General features: G+C 38.0%; 1 protein-coding gene across 5 annotated transcripts in view; it reads left to right on the top strand.

The window, feature by feature from the left end:
- The first annotated feature begins 1236 nt into the window (after positions 1–1236).
- The window catches only part of RC3H2 (ring finger and CCCH-type domains 2), a 65012-nt gene continuing 46071 nt past the window's right edge, over positions 1237–20177 (top strand). For 2 of the 5 annotated variants that reach the window (XR_013353714.1, XM_077850549.1), the window contains exons 1-4: positions 1238–1624; positions 8581–8878; positions 12180–12297; positions 15752–15985. Coding sequence is in view for 4 of the 5 variants with exons in the window: in XM_077850549.1 (XP_077706675.1) it covers positions 8648–8878; positions 12180–12297; positions 15752–15985 (583 nt within the window). In the remaining variant the exon portion in view is untranslated. Of the gene's footprint in view, positions 1625–8580; positions 8879–12179; positions 12298–15751; positions 15986–20177 lie in introns of all 5 variants that reach the window. The other 3 variants (XM_077850550.1, XM_077850552.1, XM_077850551.1) reach the window with 2 other exon arrangements.

Here is a 20177-nt window from a genome sequence, read left to right as displayed (position 1 = left end):
TGCAGACAGCAATCCCTGCTGTCATGAAACTTGTATTCTATTGGGGCAGGGGGGAGAAAAACAGTAACGTAAAATTAGCGTATATCAGATTTTGGAAACAAAGTTGGAGAAAATAAAGCAGGCATAGAGAATGTCAGGGAATGGAAATTGGGATTATAATTTTAACTGTCATGGTCAGGCCACCTTTGAAAAGTCTTAGACTGTCATACACACTTCCCAGTGCAATGAAACATACATATATGTATATATATATAGGTCATTACAGCTTATAAACTACTTGTTCATATGTCTTTTAATGCATAGTCGATTTACTTTCATACAGGCCTTTGTTGGGCATCTGGCGTCACATTGGAAAGTGCCTTGAGTTTAATTACAACTCATGGCTATTCTCTTAATCTGTGTTTTTCAGTTTCTCAGTAACAGAGTCAGTAATATTGGCCTTTTAGGATTATTTTGAGGAGTGAACTATAAAACTAAAATAAATGGAAAAAATGAAATTTTTGTCACCTAACAGAGGCCCTCGCACATGGTAAGTAGTTCATAAGTGCTGATTCCCTTATTTCTATTACCAGTCTGTCTCGTCATATATAAAAACATAATTTCTGCCTTACAGTTTGCTGTGAAAAATCCTTCAACAAATATTTACTGATACTAATTGAATTTTGATCCCTGCCAGCTTCTGAGGAGTTCAATTTTTCTTTTAAAGATTTTACTCATTTATTTACTCATGACAGGCACAGGGAGAGAGAGGCGGAGGGAGAAGCAGGCTCCACGCAGGGAGCCCGACGCGGGACTCGATACCGGGGTCCCCAGGATCATACCCCGGGCCGAAGGCGGCGCCAAACCGCTGGGTCATCGGGGCTGCCCGAGTTCAGTTTTCAATAGAGATTATGTGCTAGTGCCTGACGAGCAAATGCTTCTTTATTTAAAAAAAGAAAAAAAAAAGAAAAAAAAATTGCTTGGCAAGTACGTGAAGGGATTGAGGGAACAGGTCAGTATCTGATTACGGGAGAGTGCGTAGGATGTAATACAGATGTATCAGATTATGCCCAATGGAGACCACTTTTTCCCGAGGGGATTCAGACCCCCCTCACCGGTGTCTAGGAGGCTGGCTCAAGGCGCTGATGAAGGTGCAGGGAGTTTCCCATCAGCCCCTTCGGCTTGCTCAGGCCTCCTAACAGCACCTCCCAGAGTGCTCCGGGGCTCCCCAGTCACGTGACGCGGGTGGTTAGGCTCGACCAGAGGGAAGCTGATGCGCAGTCCAGGCGGCGGGGGCTACGACTCTTTCTTCCCACCTCCCTAACGCCCAGTCCTGCGTGATCTCGCGTGAAACGAGGAATATCTTCTCGCGAGAGCTAGGTCGGGCTCCCTCCAGGACCGCCTCCGTGGAGAGGAGGAGGAGGAGGAGGAGGAGGAGGCGGAGGCGGAGGGAGGAGGAGGAGGAGGCCCCGTCGCGGCCTCCGCCGCCGCCAACGGGGCTGTCCCTATAGCTCCCGATGGAGTTTGAGGTCGTGAAACCGCCGCCGAGCTCTGCCCCGGCGAGACGAGGCGCCTCCGTCGCCGAGCCGCGCCGTCGCGGGGCTCCCGGGAGCGGCCCTTAGCGACCCCGCCCGGGCCCCCACAGGTAGGGCGGGGGCGGGCACGATGCGGCTCGGGCCCTAGCTCGGGTCCCCAAGCCCCCGGCGGTCGGGCGGGAGGCCGGGCTCAGCCCGGGGCCTGTGTGCTGTTGCCGGTGGCCCGAGGGTTGGGCACTGAGGGCCGCACCTGACACTCGGACGAGCCCGCAGCCCGGGGCCTGCGGAGGGAGGCCCCTCTCGGGTAGGGCTTTATCAACACGGAGCGCCCGGCGCAAATGGCCACCTCCCTTCGACGCCCGCCCAGGGGAAGCCTCTGACCCCCAGGAGCCCACCCCAGCGAAGGCCACGTTCCCTCTCCCTTCTCTACCCCAGCTTGGCGAGAGGGGTTTTGGAGGAGCTCCCGAAACCACGCCGGCCCGCTGCGAGCTGTTGGGCTCTCGGTGCTGGGGCTTCCCGAGCTCGCTGCGCAGGGATGGTGGAGGCGACCCGAGTGGTAAATAGGGAGCGCGGCCGAACAATGCCCTGGGAGGGCTCAACCTCCCGGGACGGAGGCGGCCGGAGCAGAGTGGTCGGTCGCCCAGTGGCTGGGACGGAGCGGCGGCCTGAAACGCGGCCAGCGAATTCTGCGATGGCTTTCTTCTTCCCCCCCTTTCATCCTTCCTTCTTGGGGAAGCCTCTTGAGGAGACTCTTCCACCATCTTAGAGGAACGGTGGAAAGCATCTTTGTTTCTTAGAAGCAGCTCTACTTTTTTCTCTGCCCTTAGCTTTCAGGAAGGGAGAACCGGAGAGGAGCTGTCACGTCCACTCTAATCACGGAGGAGTTTAGGATACCGGTAGATAGAACCTTGACACCAAAATAGTCCACAAGTCATCACTGACATAAAGTAGATCTAATCTCGTGATTCCCCAGCCTGTTTTATTTTTAAATGACCACCTAGGACCTTCCTTCCCATTCCTGCTCTCTCCTCACCGGGGCCCCTTCTTTTTTTTTTTTTTTTTTTATTTTTATTTTTTTTTGATTCCTTTTAATTGGCCCAAACTGCTGTGATTAAAATGACTTTTTATTCCAAATAAAGTGCTTGAGTAATCCTTTTTCCGTTTTTGCGTTAGCCGAATCCTAAGTTCCAATAGGAACTTTTGATTAACCTGAGAATGCACACATTACTCACTAGTCTGCTAGAATTTCATCCAAAAGCAAAGAAACAAATGTCTTGGTTAGCCTGTGCCGTCTTTTTTAGTCAAATACACAAATTTAGTTAAGGCTTGTTCAGACGTTAAGACAAGTTCATGGATTGTGTCATTATTAACCTTTTAGTTATCTAAGATGCTACACCACTGGTACGACGTCCCTTTCTTGTGTTTACTTCCACATTTAATTTTTGAAGGAATAGAGGCCATTAGATGCTGTCAAATTTCTAATGTTGCTGTTTTTTGTTGATTTGGAGATTGGCGTTTTCCAAATTTTAGAGCTTGGAAAATTGCTAGAAGGACAAAATGTTGGGCATATATTCCAAACATGTTCAGGAAAAGCAGATGTTAGAATTCAAATTGCCTCCTATTCTTTGAAGATTTTCATTCCAATCATGTTCATTAGTGGATCCTTTGAGTTACTCCTGATCTGTTATTACCGTTGTATTGACCTGATATACGACTTATATCCTTTGTTCATACGTTACCATTAATTCACTCTCTGCTTTTGTAATTTCCTATATCTTCCAGTCTGAAAAAGCTAACAAAAATTCTTTTTTGGGGGGGAATGTATTCTTTAACGCAAAAGTGTGTGTTCAGAAATAGAACTTCAGTGTTGTATGCAGTACCTTAGAATGCTAAATAAACTTCTAACAAGGCCTTATTATGATAAGCACTTATTGTTTTGGTTGGACTGCATTGAAGTTTCACTTTCTAGTTATGGAAAAAGGAAGCATGTGGTAAAATAAAGCTAGCTGAAAATTAAAAGTAATGTTTTGCATCCAGTCTAGTAAGTTTTGAGTTACATCTTTATGTTTTTCAAGTTTTCTAGTTTTATGAAAAGTTCTTAACTGTATTTGTGACTTTCACCTCAAATTCTTAAAAAAAAAAAAAAATTAGTTTTGGCTATTACTTTGTAATGTTAAGTACTTTGGAGTTGCACTGTTCAATACAAGCCAATAGCCATATGTGGCAATTGAGCACTTGAAATGTGGCTAGTGTGAATTGAGATGTGGTATAAATGTAAAATAAAATACACACCAGGTTTCAGAGATGTAGTACAAAAAAAAAAAAAAAAGAATTTAAGCTATCATAATAATTTTTTTATATTGATAACGTGTTGAAGTGATATTTTGGGTAAATTAGGTTAAATTATGGTAAAATTAATTTCATCTGTCTTTTCCTTCTTTAATATTACTACTAGAAAACTTTAAATTACTTGTGGTTTACATTGTGTTTCTATTAGACAGCACTGTTTAAAACAGCACTGAATAAAAGTACACACATGAAAGCCAAAAATTTCCTGACAGTATATCATCTTGCAATCAGAATAATCAAAAGGCTAGGGACTTTGATTATCCAGTGGCCATTATTTGATAGGCAGAAGTGAGTAATTTAAGTTCTGTCTCAACAATAAGTATTGTTCGTGTCTTGTCATAACTAAAGCAAAATTTTATTGGATATGCTAATTAAAATAGAAAATTATCCCATTAGTGTTATACTAGAAGACACAGGAAGTTAAATCTTACACTGATTTAAAAACTGAGTTCAGCCTCAGAGTGGATTTAAGAAAAAGACTTTAAGTCCTATATCTTTCCTAACTTATACTAAAATCACTTGTAATAGTCTTTAAAATTGTACCTCAGTTTCTTTTCCTTCAATCCCTTTAGTATGTTTGAATGCTGAGTATTAGAGTTTGCAGATTATTTCCATTGGTTTTGTTTGCTTGTTTTTATAGGTTAAGGTCTCAATTTTACTGATGTTTTAACTGTCATTTTTGAAGTCCAAAGCTAATTATTTGTAAGGTTTCTGAATTGAGAAGTACTTTTCAGTACTTTTCATTTCAGTAGCTTAAATTCTTCACATGGATGAACTAAAATGAAAACAATGCCTTAATTAATAGACTTGAGCCTTAATGTTTACATTTTTCTGAAGAGAGTTGTAAAATACTCGATTTTTTTGAAGTTATACATTATACACTTTGATTATAGTGAAAGGAGCATAGACTTTATTCTGGCACTTTAAAATCAGGTGATGTAGTCCAGAACTGGCTGTGTGATGTCATGGTGGACTAATAACAAAAAATGGAACTGCTTAGCTGGTGTACAGTTTGCTCTTAATAAAACAGTGTGTAATTTGCATCATATGAGAGATGTCTATTAATTACTCTTCCTATTTTACAAGTTAGTATTCATAACAAGGGAATGTGTTGGAGCTTGAAAAATTACTTGAGGAAAAAAGTATTTAAAGTCCCACATCTAATATAGTTTCTTCTTTGCTTTATCTTGTTATCCTCCTTCAATTTTACTAACTAGTAACTGAAAGTTACTTAGGTAATACAAGTAATTTAATTGGAATGTATTTCTTAAATAGTCTTTTATGTACTTAGAGTTGTGGGCTTTTTGTTTGAGTTTTGGCTTTTTATTTTTATTTATTTATTTATTTATTTTAAGATTTTATTTATTCATGAGAGACACAGAGAGAGAAGCAGGCTCCCTGTGAGGAGGAGCCTGATGCGCAGGACAGATTCCCAGGATCCAGGATCCCGGGATCACGACCTGAGCCAAAGGCAGATGCTCAACCACTGAGCCACCCAGGTGCCCCAAGTTTTGGCTTTTTAATCCACTTTATCTCAGTTTGAGATGCTTTGGGGAGTATCTTCAGGTTGGATACTTAATTAACTATAAGTGTTATTAGCAATTTAGGCTTCCATAGCGTCAAGTAAGTCATTATGGAATTATTAGTGTAAATCTAGAAGTTTTACACATCAGTATATATTCTTAGCTTGTGATGGCTCATTTAGATGCTTGTTAAATTATAAAGATAATAGGTTATTTATCATTTTTGGTTATAAAAATACTTCCTGCGTAAATATTTACAAAATGCTTTTTTTAAAGAAATGAAAGTTTTTGGTTTTGTTTTTTTTTAAAGGAAGAAATTTTTAAAAAAGGAAGAAATGAAAGTCACTTTTGCCATCACGAACTAAACATTTCGGTGGACTATGTAAGCTGCTTCTGTGTCTTAGATGAAATTTTATTTTGTCTTAACTGAGGAATCTAGAATTTATTGATAATGGTACTGAAAAAAAACATTTAAAAAATCAAATTTTTCCTTATGTCTTATTAAATAAGGAAAATTTAGTATATACGTTTCTTGTCAGAAAATTAGACTCTGACACATAACAGGAGAATTTGGCAGAATTACGAATTTTGGCAGAATTTTTCTTTTTTTAAAAGGTATTGATTCAGTTTCTATTAGAAATCAAACTTCTCGATATTGATTATATTACAGTATCTGATGTTTGCAAACCTAAAAACACATGTGGGATATTATAACATTAAACTGTCAAGTATATTCTGGGCCGCCCAGGTGGCTCAGCGGTTTAGCGCCACCTTCAGCCCAGGGCCTGATCTTGGAGACCCGGGATCGAGTCCCACGTCGGGCTCCCTGCATAAAAAAACTGTCAAGTATATTCTGGAGTAGTTTGAAATACTTGAAAACTAACAGATGAGGGGCACCTGGGTGGCTTAGTGGTTGAGCGTCTGCCTTTGGCTTGGGTCATGATCCCGGGGTCCTGGGATCGAGTCCTACATCGGGCTCCCCGTGGGGAGCCTGCTTCTCCCTCTGCATATGTCTCTGCCTCTCTGTGTCTCTCATAAATACCTAAATAAAATCTTTAGAAGAAGGAAAAAAAGAAAACAGGTGAAAGAAAATAGGAAAGATAGCATTTTTATGTTTAGTTCAAACTTAAACAGTTTCCCCCACCCCCAACTCATTTACTAATGCAAAGCATTTGAGGGTGATCTTGGAAAAAGAAATAAGGAAAGAGTATTTGCAACTAGTTTCCTCTTACCTGGTGGCTGTGATACCCTAACCCACAAAATTAGCATTTCCAAACAGGTGGCCATTATGAAAAAATAGATGCAGTGCCTTGTTTTGATAAATACTTTTTTGGTTCCGGTTATTAACTAAATTAGGACTCTCAGTAGATTTAAGATAAAATGCTGCCTTCTTCCTCAAAGGCCTTTACTTTGTATTATTCTACAGCCTAGAAAACTGAAAATTTTTAAATGTGAAATAGTTTCAAGAAATGATCACCTGTTTAGTGTTTATCTCTAAAGTTGAAAGCAGACTAACCAGGTTTAAAAGATTGATGGCATTAATAGATGTGGCAATGTACAGGTAAAAGGTATAAAATAAGTATAATTTGCAAGTTTTGGCTAGTTTAAAAATAAAGATATTAAATACTTAAAGATATTAGATACTTTACATTATAGCTGAGGAGAAATTTGTACAGGGTGTTTTTTATATAACAAGCCCTGTGATTCATTTACCAAGACATTTTTTGAAACCTTAGTTTTTGTGAACATAAAAGCAAAATAAAGGCTAACATAATTCTTCATTTGGATGTAGAGATATTGGAGAATCAGTTATATACTTTTCTGTCTTAATCTGACTATAGTTTTAAACATCTTATTTCTGTAGAATTAAGATATTTGGGTTGGTAAACATTCTTATGAAATAAAATATTGGCTGTTTAATTGCCCTAAATACCTAGATTTCTGTTCACCAGAGAGCCTTTGTCAGACTTATGTAAGCTTTGAATGGGAAGATATGAAAAATTTGTGAAATGTAGAGTGTTAAAGTTAGGTATCAAGATTTTAAATTAGTGTACAGTACAGTTTTGGCACTAAAATTTTTATTTTATTAAAAATCATAGAATGAACATTTTAATCCTAGGAAAAAGAATTCTATCATTTTTCTCATATGCCTTTTAATCATATATAAAGATAAAAATTTATATTTTGCTTTTTTTCCTGCTTAGAATTATTAGATGAGAATATTGCTTTATTCTTCTATATCTTGCTCATTGGACCTGACAGTTTTGGGTTGTGTATCTATATATCTATCTCACTAAGATATATGTGATTTGTAAGACAATTTTTTTTTTAATTTTGGCACCGTATTTCTGTATTTTAAGGTTAGCATTTTTTTTTTTCCATTTTTGGACAAACTGCTCTACCATCATCTCACATACTTTGGTTTTCAGTACCTTTGTTAGCCATTTAGTCAGATCTTCACCAGAGATTTCCTCTTTTGTGAAGCTGCCAAGCTGAACATATCCTTGACTAACTTGGTCATTCAAGTGGCTGTTTCTTCATGCTTTACTCACTATGATATTCTTTGGATTAATAGTTTTCAAAGTCCAATAACTCTTAGGCCATTTCTTAATGTGTTTAAGGGTGGTAGCTATCCAAAAACTCAGAATCCAAAGTAATTTCTATTCCTAAAAATGAAACATGGAAAGTTAATCTACATATTTGATGTGGTCATCAAGAAAAATATATAAAAGCTTTGGTAGCTATTATTTGACCAACCAATATAAATATGTTTAGTTGAAAAGGACACTATGGGGCAGCCCGGGTGGCGCAGCGGTTTAGCGCCACCTTCAGCCCAGGGAGTGATCCTGGAGACGGGGGATCAAGTCCCACATCAGGCTCCCTTGCATGGAGCCTGCTTCTCCCTAGGCCTGTGTCTCTGCCTCTCTCCCTCTGTCTCTCTCTCTGTCGCTCATGAATAAATAAATAAAATAAAATATTTTTTTAAAAAAGGACACTATGCAGATGTTGTTTCTGGAGAAAATTTTAGAAATTTAACAAATTCAGCAAATAGATTTAAAGAAAAGGACATCCAAAGCATATGAAATTATTCAGGGTGTTTTAGATTTTGAAACTGTGATGGTTGACTTAAGCAGTTAACTCTTAAAAGGTGAATGATGAATATGTGGTTAATTCTTACTTTTGTCCGTTTCCAGCTTACAAAACACTACACAGCAAAATAATGATCTGCTAGACTGCTAACCCGAGCATCCAGCTTCTACAATGCCTGTGCAGGCAGCTCAATGGACAGAATTTCTGTCCTGTCCAATCTGCTATAATGAATTTGATGAGAATGTGCACAAACCCATCAGTTTAGGTTGTTCACACACTGTTTGCAAGACCTGCTTGAATAAACTTCACCGAAAAGCTTGTCCTTTTGACCAGACTGCCATCAACACAGACATTGATGTCCTTCCTGTCAACTTTGCACTCCTCCAGTTAGTGGGAGCCCAGGTAAGCTTTCAAGATTGTACTAATTTGGTATATTTAATAATTATGGAACTTTGTTTAAGGGGTACAAATGTGTCTAGTGATACTTGAAACATCAAAAATAGTCAGTGTCCCTGATACCATGATTGTATTCTGCAAAAGATTTTCTCTAGATAATGTTATAAATCCTTATGCAAAACCATAAATCCCATTATAGTTATGTATTTCTTTGTGTTCAGTGCACTGGTCAACATATATAAGTGACTTGGTGGATAAGGAGCATTTTAAAATAAGCATATATAAGCATTTATTCATTAGGTGATATGAAAAGAAATATAATCTAAGCTTTGGCTAGATATCAACCAGCTAGGACCAAATGCAGGTTTTTAACTTCACTTGACTTTTAGGATAATATTACAAATAAGAACATAAAGTCTAGAGCAGCCCCGGTGGCGCAGCGGTTTGGCGCCGCCTGCAGCCCGGGGTGTGATCCTGGAGACCCGAGATCAAGTCCCATGTCGGGCTCCCTGCATGGAGCCTGCTTCTCCCTCTGCCTGTGTCTCTGCCTCTCTCTCTCTGTGTCGCTCATGAATAAATAAATAAAATCTTTAAAAAAAAAAAAAAAAGAACATAAGGTCTATTTAGGGGCATATATATAGAAAACCAATTTCCAGAGTATCAATAATAAATTCTACACCGTTTTTTTTTTTTAATTTTTTAAATTTATTTATGATAGCCACAGAGAGAGAGAGAGAGAGAGAGAGAGAGGCAGAGACACAGGCAGAGGGAGAAGCAGGCTCCATGCACTGGGAGCCCGATGTGGGACTCGATCCCGGGTCTCCAGGATCGCGCCTTGGGCCAAAGGCAGGCACCAAACCACTGCTCCACCCAGGGATCCCCTACACCGTTTTTTTATGTTCACGTGTTATAAAATTAATATTTCTTGTTTATAATCATTTTACTGGATCAGGCCAAAACTCTATACTTACAATAATTTCCATTCAATGAGAGTTTGCTTTATGTTAGGTATGATAGTATTCAAGATCTATTAGTACTAATTCTTACTGTAGCTCTTTAGATAGTTATTATCCACATTTTACAATTGAGAAAGAAGATGAAATTCTGTACATCATGTCCTATATATTAAAGTAAGAAAATAAGGACTTTTCTGATTAATCATTTCTTACAAAATTCAACAAATTAAAAATATTACATTCTTTTAGTATCTTGTTATTTCAAGTTTTTTGTTTATTTTTTTAAAAATATTTATTTATTTATTCATAGAGAGAGAGAGAGGCAGAGACACAGACAGGCAGAGGGAGAAGCAGGCTCCATGTGGGGAGCCCGATGTGGGACTCGATCCCGGGTCTCCAGGATCATACCCTTGGCTGCAGGCGGCACTAAACCGCTGTGCCACTGGGGCTGCCCCAAGTTTTTCTTTTAAAACACATTTCTGAGCAACCCCGGTGGCTCAGCGGTTCAGTGCGGCCTTCACCCCGGGGCCGGATCCTGGAGACCCTGGATCGAGTCCTGCGTCAGGCTCCCTGCATGGCGCTTGCTTCTCCCTCTGCCTGTGTCTCTGCCTCTCTCTCCCTCTCTGTCATGAATAAATAAAATCTTAAAAAAAAAAAATTTATTTTCAATGCTCATAATCCAGTTAGACACTCTGAAATCAAGGTGCATCTATAATCAGTAGTATGTCATAATTGGCAGGAGTTTTTCTTAATGGCACATAAAATAACAGTGCCTTTTACAGACAGTGGCATCTTAGATACAATAAAATATGGTAGACTCTAATAATACTAGCTATCTGCCGTTTATTTAGCATCTGCTATATAGGCCAGGTATTATGTTTTGTGGTTTATAAATGTCCTCTCAATTGGTCCTTAATAGCCTGCAGGCCCATACAGTGAGATTTCTATTACCTTTATTTATTTATTTTTAATATTTTATTTATTCATGAGAGACACACAGAGAGAGAGAGGCAGAGACACAGGCAAAGGGAGAAGCAGGCTCCATCCATGGAGCCCGATGCGGGACCGGATCCCAGGACCCCAGGATCATGACCTGAGCAGAAGGCAGACGCTCAACTGCACAGCCACCCAGGCGTCCCTTCTATTACCTTTAAAACCCCACCTGCAGACTTTCTGCTTAAGCTATATTGCTTCATAGCCAGTTGTTAAATATGCCATACATGTTCTCACCTGAGGGATTTTGTTGCGACTCTTATCTCTGTGTAGAATGTTTATTACCTCTCCTCTCTCAAGTCTTTATTCAAATGTCATGATTCCCAAGGTAGCCTGTCCTGATGACCCCCTGCTAAAACTGTTAACTACTCTCGACTTTCCCAATACCGCCCCCATCCTTGCTGTGTCTATCATACTACCTATTTATTTATTATGTTTTTTAATATATTAGCTCCATTCTCTCTTCACGAGATTGTAAGCTCTACAAGGGGCAAGCAGTTGTGCCTGTTTTGTGCACTGATAGATGCCCAATACCCAAAACTGTGTTTGGAACATGTTAAGCACTCCATAAATACAAATATTTGTTGAATTAAATTGAATTCTCATAATGGCAATATGAAATAGGGATTTTCGTCTCCATTTTTCAGGGAGGAAAACCATGAGCTGGAGCAGTTAAATGATTTACTCAAGGTCACTCATAGAAGTGGCAGAGCTATAGTTTATGGCCAAATGTTGACCTTTCATTAATACTAGTACATCTTGGGGTACCTGGGTCGCTCAGTCAGTTGAGCATAGGACTTTTGATCTCAGCGCAGGTCCTAATCTCATAGTTGTGAGTTCAAGGCCCACATTGGAAGCCCAGCATGGAGCCTACTTAAATAAAAAATACTGTCTTGTTCTACCAAAAGGAGACAAACCGTTATCGATAAATACAGTAAATGAATTACATAGTGAGAAGGTGCTAAGTACTTTTTTTCCTATTTATTTTAAAATACTTTAACTTGTAAAAAGTAGTGCACAGAGAACCTGTATAATTTTCTGTAGCTTCCCTTAATGTTAACATCTGTCAAAATTGTAGCATAGTTATCAATCTTAAGACATTAACATTATAGAATATTATTAACTACCTGCTGCTTTTTCCATTTATTACTACATTGAGCCCCTGCTATTAAGTATGATAAACTTGGTTCTTGGAAAGCAGTTTGGCTAGGTGTTCGGTTTTAATTTTATTTAAAGTACTTTGATGTATTGTCTCTGTATTATAATTTTATACTCACCAAGATTATTATCAAATATGTAAGTAATAGTTCCATGAGCTGGATGAATGTATTTCCTCAATTTTTCTTTTTTTTTTTTAGGTACCAGATCATCAGTCAATAAAGTTAAGTAATCTAGGTGAGAACAAACACTATGAGGTTGCAAAGAAATGTGTTGAGGATTTGGCACTCTACTTGAAACCACTAAGTGGAGGTAAAGGTAGGTTCATAAAAAGTGTTTTTACTGGTGAGCAGGATTTGGTAACATTTCCTTTGAAAGACTTAATACTCTATCAAATAATTTTGACTCTTAAAAAATGAGTTTGGACAACTTTTGGAAAACGTTTTGTTGGAGAGCATTATATTTTCTTCCGAAAATAACTAATATTGTTACTATTTTAAGAATTCATCAGATACTACATATTGAGATTTCTACAGTATTTGTATTCATTAAAATAATACTGCTGTAGCAGAATATCAATTTTAATAAGTCCTGCTAAGAATTTCATATATTCAATCATTCAATTTTATTGAGCATTTATCATGGTTAGGGTCCCTGCCTAACCCTCCCTCACAGAGCCCACAGTCTATCAGGGGAGATAGGCATATAAGTACAATAAATTACTTTAAGTGTTTGACAGAAACAGAATTCTATTTTTATTTTTATTTATTTATTTTTTTTACAGAATTCTATTTGATTATCACTGCATACCTGGTGACCCACACATCTTAGATGAATCAATCAAGTATTATTTTATACCTGCTCTATGCTTTGCACTATTGAATATTTAGGACACAGTGATTTCCTTGAGAAACTTAGCCTATCCACCTCCATTCATTCATTCATTCATTCATTCATTCATTGAGCAAATACTGACAAGCATGTACTAAGTGCCAGGCCGTATTTTGGTTCTTGGCATACATGAGTAAAATGCTTGCCCTCAGAGAACTTATGTTTCAGAAAAGAGAGAAAGTATAATAAACGATAAACATAATAAAAATTATATAGTATAATTGATAATTGTTATGGATGTAAAATAATACAGTTAAAGGGATTAGAAAGGTCAGGGTGAGAGGACAAGGGCAGATTGCAATTTTATAGAAGGTGGTTAATGTAGGCTTCATTAAGAAGGTAGCTTCTAAACTTGAAATGAAAGAGGTGAGGTAGTTAACCATGTAGGTTCCTGGGAAAAGACTGTTCCAGAGGGGCAATAAGGATGGAGCACGTAGATGGTACAATCAGTTAAGCATCTGACTGTTGTCGGCTCAGGTTGTGATCTCTGGGTCCTGAGATCAAGCCCCGAGTCAGACTCTATGCTCAGCATGGAATCCACTTGGGATTCTCTGTCTCTCTCTCTTTGTCCCTCCCTCTTGTGCTCTTTCTCTCTCTCAAATAAATAAATAAATCTTAAAAAAAAAAAAAAAAGAAAAGAAAAAAAGAAGAAGACTGTTCTCGAAAGGCAATAGCAAAGTCCCTAGTGCATGCCTAGTATCTTCAAAGAACAATAATAGGAGAGTGTGCCTGGAGCAGTGGGAGTGAAGGGGAGACCAGTAGGATATAGATGAAAGGAAGTGGTAAGACCAGATAATGTGCAGACTTGCAAGCCATTTTAAAGATTTGAACTTTTACTCCAAGTGAAATTGGGGATTCACTCTAGGGTTTTAAGCAGAGGAGTGACACAATCTGACTAATGTTTAAAGGATCTCTCAAGCTTTTCTGTTGAGAATTCAGTGTAGAAGGGAAAGGATAGGAGCAGGGTATTGGTTAATAGGCTAATGGGCCAACATAGTAGCAGTGGAGGTAGTGAGAAGTGAATGGCCTGGAAATATTTTGAAAGTAGAGTCCAGGGCATCTCCTAAATTATTGCGTGTGGGCTGTGAGAAAAAGCAGAATCAAAGAGGATTCCTGGGTTTTGGGGTCTGACCACATAGAAAGAGATTGCCATCAACCTAGATAAGGAATACTGTAGGTAGATCAAGTTTAGATGGGAAGATCAGGAGTTCAGTTTTCATCATGTTATGTTGGAGATGTCAGATCTTCATTTGGATGCTATTGAGTAACCAGTGGATATATGTTAAGGAATGAGGTATAGAAACTGTATGTTTGGGCGTCATTAACGTATGAATATAATTTACAGCAACTAATAAGATTGGCTAAGATCATGCACACAGTGAATGTAGATAAAGAAAACAAAAACTGAGTTCTGAGGCATTTTAACATTAAGAAGTCAGGAAGAAAAGATGAAATCAGATAAAAAAAAGACCTGAAATAAAAGGAAAGAAGAAAAGCGAGAGATGGAGTATTCTGGAAGCTAAGTAAAGAAAGTGTTTAAAGGAATTAGGAGTGGTTGTATGTTGAGGGCTGTTGAAAGGTCAGGTAAGGGAAGGACTGCGAATTGACCGTTGACTTAGCAAAGTAGAGGTAATTGTCGTGACAGGCAGTTTTGATAAAGTGATAGGAGCAACAGATTGATTGGAATAGGTTTTAAAGATTGTGATGCAAGGAATTTGGAGATACAGCCATTAGAAACGACAGATACCCACCATTTGCTTCAACGTGGATGGAACTGGAGGGTATTATGCTGAGTGAAGTAAGTCAGTCGGAGAAGGACAAACATTGTATGGTCTCATTCATTTGGGGAATATAAATAATAGTGAAAGGGAATAGAAGGGAAGGGAGAAGAAATGTGTGGGAAATATCAGAAAGGGAGACAGAACATAAAGACTCCTAACTCTGGGAAACAAACTAGGGGTGGTGGAAGGGGAGGGGAGGGTGGGGGTAAATGGGTGACGGGCACTGAGGGGGGCACTTGACGGGATGAGCACTGGGTGTTATTCTGTATGTTGGTAAATTGAACACCAGTAAAAAATAAATTTATTTAAAAAAAAAAGGAATTTGGAGATAGTGAATATAGACAATACTAGAGATTTGCTACAAAAGAGAAGAAAGAAATGGGGCAGAACTGGTAGGTGAAAAGCAATGAATAAAAAGATTTATTTTGAAGATGGATGAAATAACAGCATGCTTTCTTTTTTTGTCTTGCTGATGGAAGTAGTCAAATAGAAAGGGAAGAAGTAATGATGTCAGAGAGAGGAAAGAATTGCTGGAGCATATCCTTGAGTTAGGAAAATGGATTGTGATCTTAGAGTTTGCCATTAAATTCTATTCCAAACGTCATGTATGTAATAAAATTAGAGCTGTTATTAAACTTTTCATTAACTGGATGGAAAACAGGCTAAATAAACCCAGAATAGCCTTTTTTTTTTTTTTTTTAAGATTTATTTATTTACTCATGAGAGACACACAGAGAGAGGCAGAGACACAGGCAGAGGGAGAAGCAGGCTCCACGCAGGAAGTGCGACGTGGGACTCGATCCCGGGTCTCCAGGATCACACCCCAGGCTGCAGGCAGCGCTAAACCGCTGCGCCACCGGGGCTGCCCCCAGAATAGTCTCTTGAGGGACACATGCAACCCAGAAAACAGGATACCTAGATAAAATTTGAAGTAACTAAAAATTAGACTCCTGTTACCACAGAATAGTAATACTCTTGTTAAAACAGTGAAAGTACCTTACAGAGGACTCATTACAAATTATGGCTTCATAGTTAAGTATGGATAATGAAAATTGACTTGTTTTATTTAATTGAAAAACTTTGTTTCCTTCCTCTTAAAGGTGTAGCTAGTTTGAATCAGAGTGCACTGAGCCGTCCAATGCAAAGGAAACTGGTGACGCTTGTAAACTGTCAACTGGTGGAGGAAGAAGGTCGTGTAAGAGCCATGCGAGCAGCCCGTTCACTTGGAGAAAGAACTGTAACAGAACTAATATTACAGCACCAGAATCCCCAGCAATTGTCTGCCAACCTGTGGGCTGCTGTCAGGGCTCGAGGATGCCAGTTTCTAGGACCAGGTAGGATAGATCACCGTCTTTTCTCTTACTGGCTATCAGGGTTAGAGGATGCCAATTTCTAGAGTTAGTTGAGAATCCTGAGACTTAACCCGTCTTTATTTATACATATAAATATAGACATAATTAAACCAGTTTTCGTAATCATAATCTATGTGACAGTACTGTAGCATTTTAGAATAAATTTCTCATTTAATCTTTAGCAGCTTTTGAAAGAAGTGACACAGATCCAATTTTATAATTTAAAAAATCGAGTTAGAGAGGCCTGATATTATTATACAGGTAGTAAGTAAAGGAAAAATAAAGTTTTTTAATGAAAAAATTTTAATTGTCTTTAAAACTTGGAAGACAAATTATACACACAAACATACAAATCACCAGGGATAATGCCTTCATAGTTATTTCCACCTACATTCCACTTAAAAAAATCTTTACCTATACCAAGGTTATGAATGAAGTACACTTTTCTGTTACCTTTTAGAAGCTTTATTGTTTTACCTTTCTGATTTAGAGCTACAGTCAGGTAGAATTTTGTGTGTGACTGTGTGTAAAGGAAACTTTTTAAACAAGTGCATTGAGACAACTGAATAGACATGTGGAAAAAGACAAAATTAGATCTATTTCTCATACACCGTAGCTACTTAAACATCAAAGTAAAAATAAATGACAAACTTAGAAAATGTTTTTATTATATCACAAAGGACTAATAAAACTAATACGTAAGGTACTTCTAAAAACTCAGAAAAAGACACCAACCACCCAACTGAAGATTGGCAAAAGACGTAAACAGAAAATGCACAAGAAAAAGTAATGTAAAAGGCCCTCAAACATCTAAAATATACTCAGTGTTTCTCTAACAAGAGAAATATACATGAAAATTATATTGACCATTTCTCACATATCAGATTGACAGAATTCAAAAGGTTGACAATATTTGTTTTCAGGGCTGTTGATGTTTTCCGTGATGCAATTAAAAAATATAGTCAAATATCAGTCTTTTCAGTTACTACTTCTGGATTTGGAGTTAAAAAAAAACAAAAAAAAAACAAAAAAAAACGTTTCCTATACTAAGTTACAGAGGAATTCATGCTTGTATTTTTTTTTTAAGATTTTATTTATTTATTCATGAGAGACAGAGAGAGAGAGGCACAGACACAGGCAGAGGGAGAAGCAGGCTCCATGCAGGGAACCCGACATGGGACTCAATCCCGCGTACCCAGGATCACACCCCGGGCTGAAGGCAGCGCTAAACTGTTAAGCCACCCAGGCTGTCCATGCTTGGTATTTTTTACAGTTGTATGATTTATTTTTTAATAATTATTTATGACCTATTTGAAATTTAAGTAGCTATGGTGTTAATGTCATCAGGAACTAAGATTTTCAGCATTACAAAAAAAAAAAAAAAGATACAAGTATGAAGTCAAAGAATTTATATAAAAACCCTTTGATCTTAAATTTGAATTGTCACTGTAAGTACAGGCTCATTTACTTTTCTTCCTCTAAAAATGCCTATTCTCTAGGTCTGCCCACTGGGCTTAGAAGCAGTGAGTAGCCATAACACTCAGATTATGACCCTTAATAAATACCATTGCCCATTAAAAAGAAACCGGGCTCTTTGGATAAATGCCATATTCCAATTCTAGGGTGGGGAAGTACAAGTTGAACCTGGGAATTCTTGGGGTAGAAAGCACAAAAGCTATCAAAGATCATTGGCATCACATCAAAATAAGTAAATTTGAAGGGTCTCCCGCTGGACGTGAGTGGCACGGTTTGAAAATCAAAATGAATAATGATTAATGGATTGAAAGATAAAATATATGAAAATCCAAGATTTTGTAATGACGGTACAAGAAAAATTAAATGGTTTTCTTTGGCAGTTGCTTAATAATGCCAACACATTATTCTAGAAATTATGAAAGAGTAGAATAAAAGTCAAGCATATTTTTTCTGTCCTTCCTTTACAAACTGTTTTCAAGGACAGTTTCTCAGGACGTTGAATGTAGGTACCTCTTTTAGCAAAATTCCAGCTAATAAATTTAGAAAAAAATGTGTCAAAATTAGAAAAATCACACATTTACAATCTCAAGTCAATTAATGGGTCTACACAAGAATTGTTAGTAGCTGTTAAAACCATTAGATGTGAGGTTGCTGGGAAAATTTACTATAGATGGGTGAGACCTGAACCTAATATCAATCTTAACATTACTAAAAGTGAGACAACTAGGCCTTAATTATCTCCACTTTTAATATATGGAATAACAAGTATGCTTGGCAGAAAAAGAAAATCTCAAAAAACAAAAGCTCATTCTGAATCTAATCAAGCCTGTAGTTTACATGAAATAAAGAAGATAAATGAACATACTTAGGAATACTACAAGCATAAAATAAGCCAAACCAAGAATGTGGGGAAGTGTTTAGAAAAATGATTGTTTCGGGATCCCTGGGTGGCGCAGCGGTTTGGCGCCTGCCTTTGGCCCAGGGCGCGATCCTGGAGACCCGGGATCGAATCCCACATCAGGCTCCCGGTGCATGGAGCCTGCTTCTCCCCCTGCCTGTGTCTCTGCCTCTCTCTCTCTCACTGTGTGCCTATCATAAATAAAAAATTTTAAAAAAAAGAAAAAGAAAAAAAGAAAAATGATTGTTTCTTAAAAAAATTCAGAGAAAAACTGAATTTTCTCTTTAATGAGAGGGTGGAAGGTAGTGGGAAGCTTGTGTGTGTATGTGTGTGTGTGTGTGTGTGTGTGTGTGTGTGTGTATTTTAAGCCTAAAGGCATATTAACCAAAAGCAATGTATGGACTTTATTTGAATACTTACTCAAGCCAACTATAAGAAGAAATTTTTGAGACAGTGGGAAAAAATTCAACTTCGGATTGAATATTATATGATAATAGGGATATATATTACTTTCTAAAAATGTGATAAAGTTATAAAAATGTTTTTGAAGTCTTTACATGTTAGAAATAAATAATGAATTATTTAAGGGTGAAATGCTATGTTGTCTGGGATTACCTTCAAAACACTCAAACTTCAGGGATCCCTGGGTGGCGCAGCGGTTTGGCGCCTGCCTTTGGCCCAGGGCGCGATCCTGGAGACCCGGGATCGAATCCCACGTCGGGCTCCCGGCGCATGGAGCCTGCTTCTCCCTCTGCCTGTGTCTCTGCCTCTCTCTCTCTCTCTGTGACTATCATAAATAAATAAAAATTTAAAAAAATTAAAAAAATAAAAAAACACTCAAACTTCAAAACAAAGCAAACTAGAAAAGTGGGTAGAACTGGCAACAGCTATCTTATGGGATCATGTTATCTCTACTTTTGTATGTTGAAAATTTTCCATAATACAAAGTTAAATTGAAAAATATTTTTAAAAATCCACATTTATATATAATTTAAGAATGTTGTCTTTGGATATTTCCTCATATTTATTTACCTGACCTAAGAAGCACTAGACTGAGTATCAAATATCTTTTGTTCTACTGTTCAACAGCGAAAAGACAATACAATGTAAAAAAAAAATGAGCAAAGAGGGTGAATAGACATCTCTCCAAAAAAGGTACACAGATGGCCAAAAAGCACATGAAAAGATGCTTAGCATCAGTAGTCATTAAAGAAATGCAAATCAAAATCACAATGAGATACCACTTCATACCAGCTAGGTTTGCCATAATGTAAAAAAATGGAAAAAGATTGTTGGTGAGGATATGTGTGAAACTTGGGAAGTAGAACGGTGCAGCCTCTGTGGAAAATGATTTGGTGGTTCCTCAGAGAGTTAGAGTTACCATATGACCCAGCAGTCCCACTCGTCTGTCTACCCCAAAGAACTGAGAACAGATTCAAACTAAAACTTGTACACCAATTTCACAGCAATATTTGTCACAGTGGTCCAAAAGTGGAAGCAGTCCTCATGTCCATCAGCTGATGAGTGGATAACCAGATGTGCTTTGTCCATAAATAGAATATTCAGCCACAGAAAAGAATTCAAAATACATAAAATATTTTCATTTCTATGTAAAGTCAGCATAAAAATTTAAAAAGGATTGGAAATGATACATGTAGGTAAACTTTAATATTATGTTAAGTGAAAGACGCCAGTACAAAGGTCACACATTCTGTGATTCCATGTATTTGAAGCATCCACAAAGGTAAATTCATAGATTCAGACTGCAGGCTAGTGATTGCCAAAGGCAGTGGGTAGAGG

Source organism: Canis aureus, chromosome 16 (genome assembly GCF_053574225.1).
Source record: "Canis aureus isolate CA01 chromosome 16, VMU_Caureus_v.1.0, whole genome shotgun sequence".
In the NCBI taxonomy this organism is placed as follows: domain Eukaryota; kingdom Metazoa; phylum Chordata; class Mammalia; order Carnivora; family Canidae; genus Canis; species Canis aureus.
This window is presented reverse-complemented; position numbering and strand designations above follow the sequence as displayed.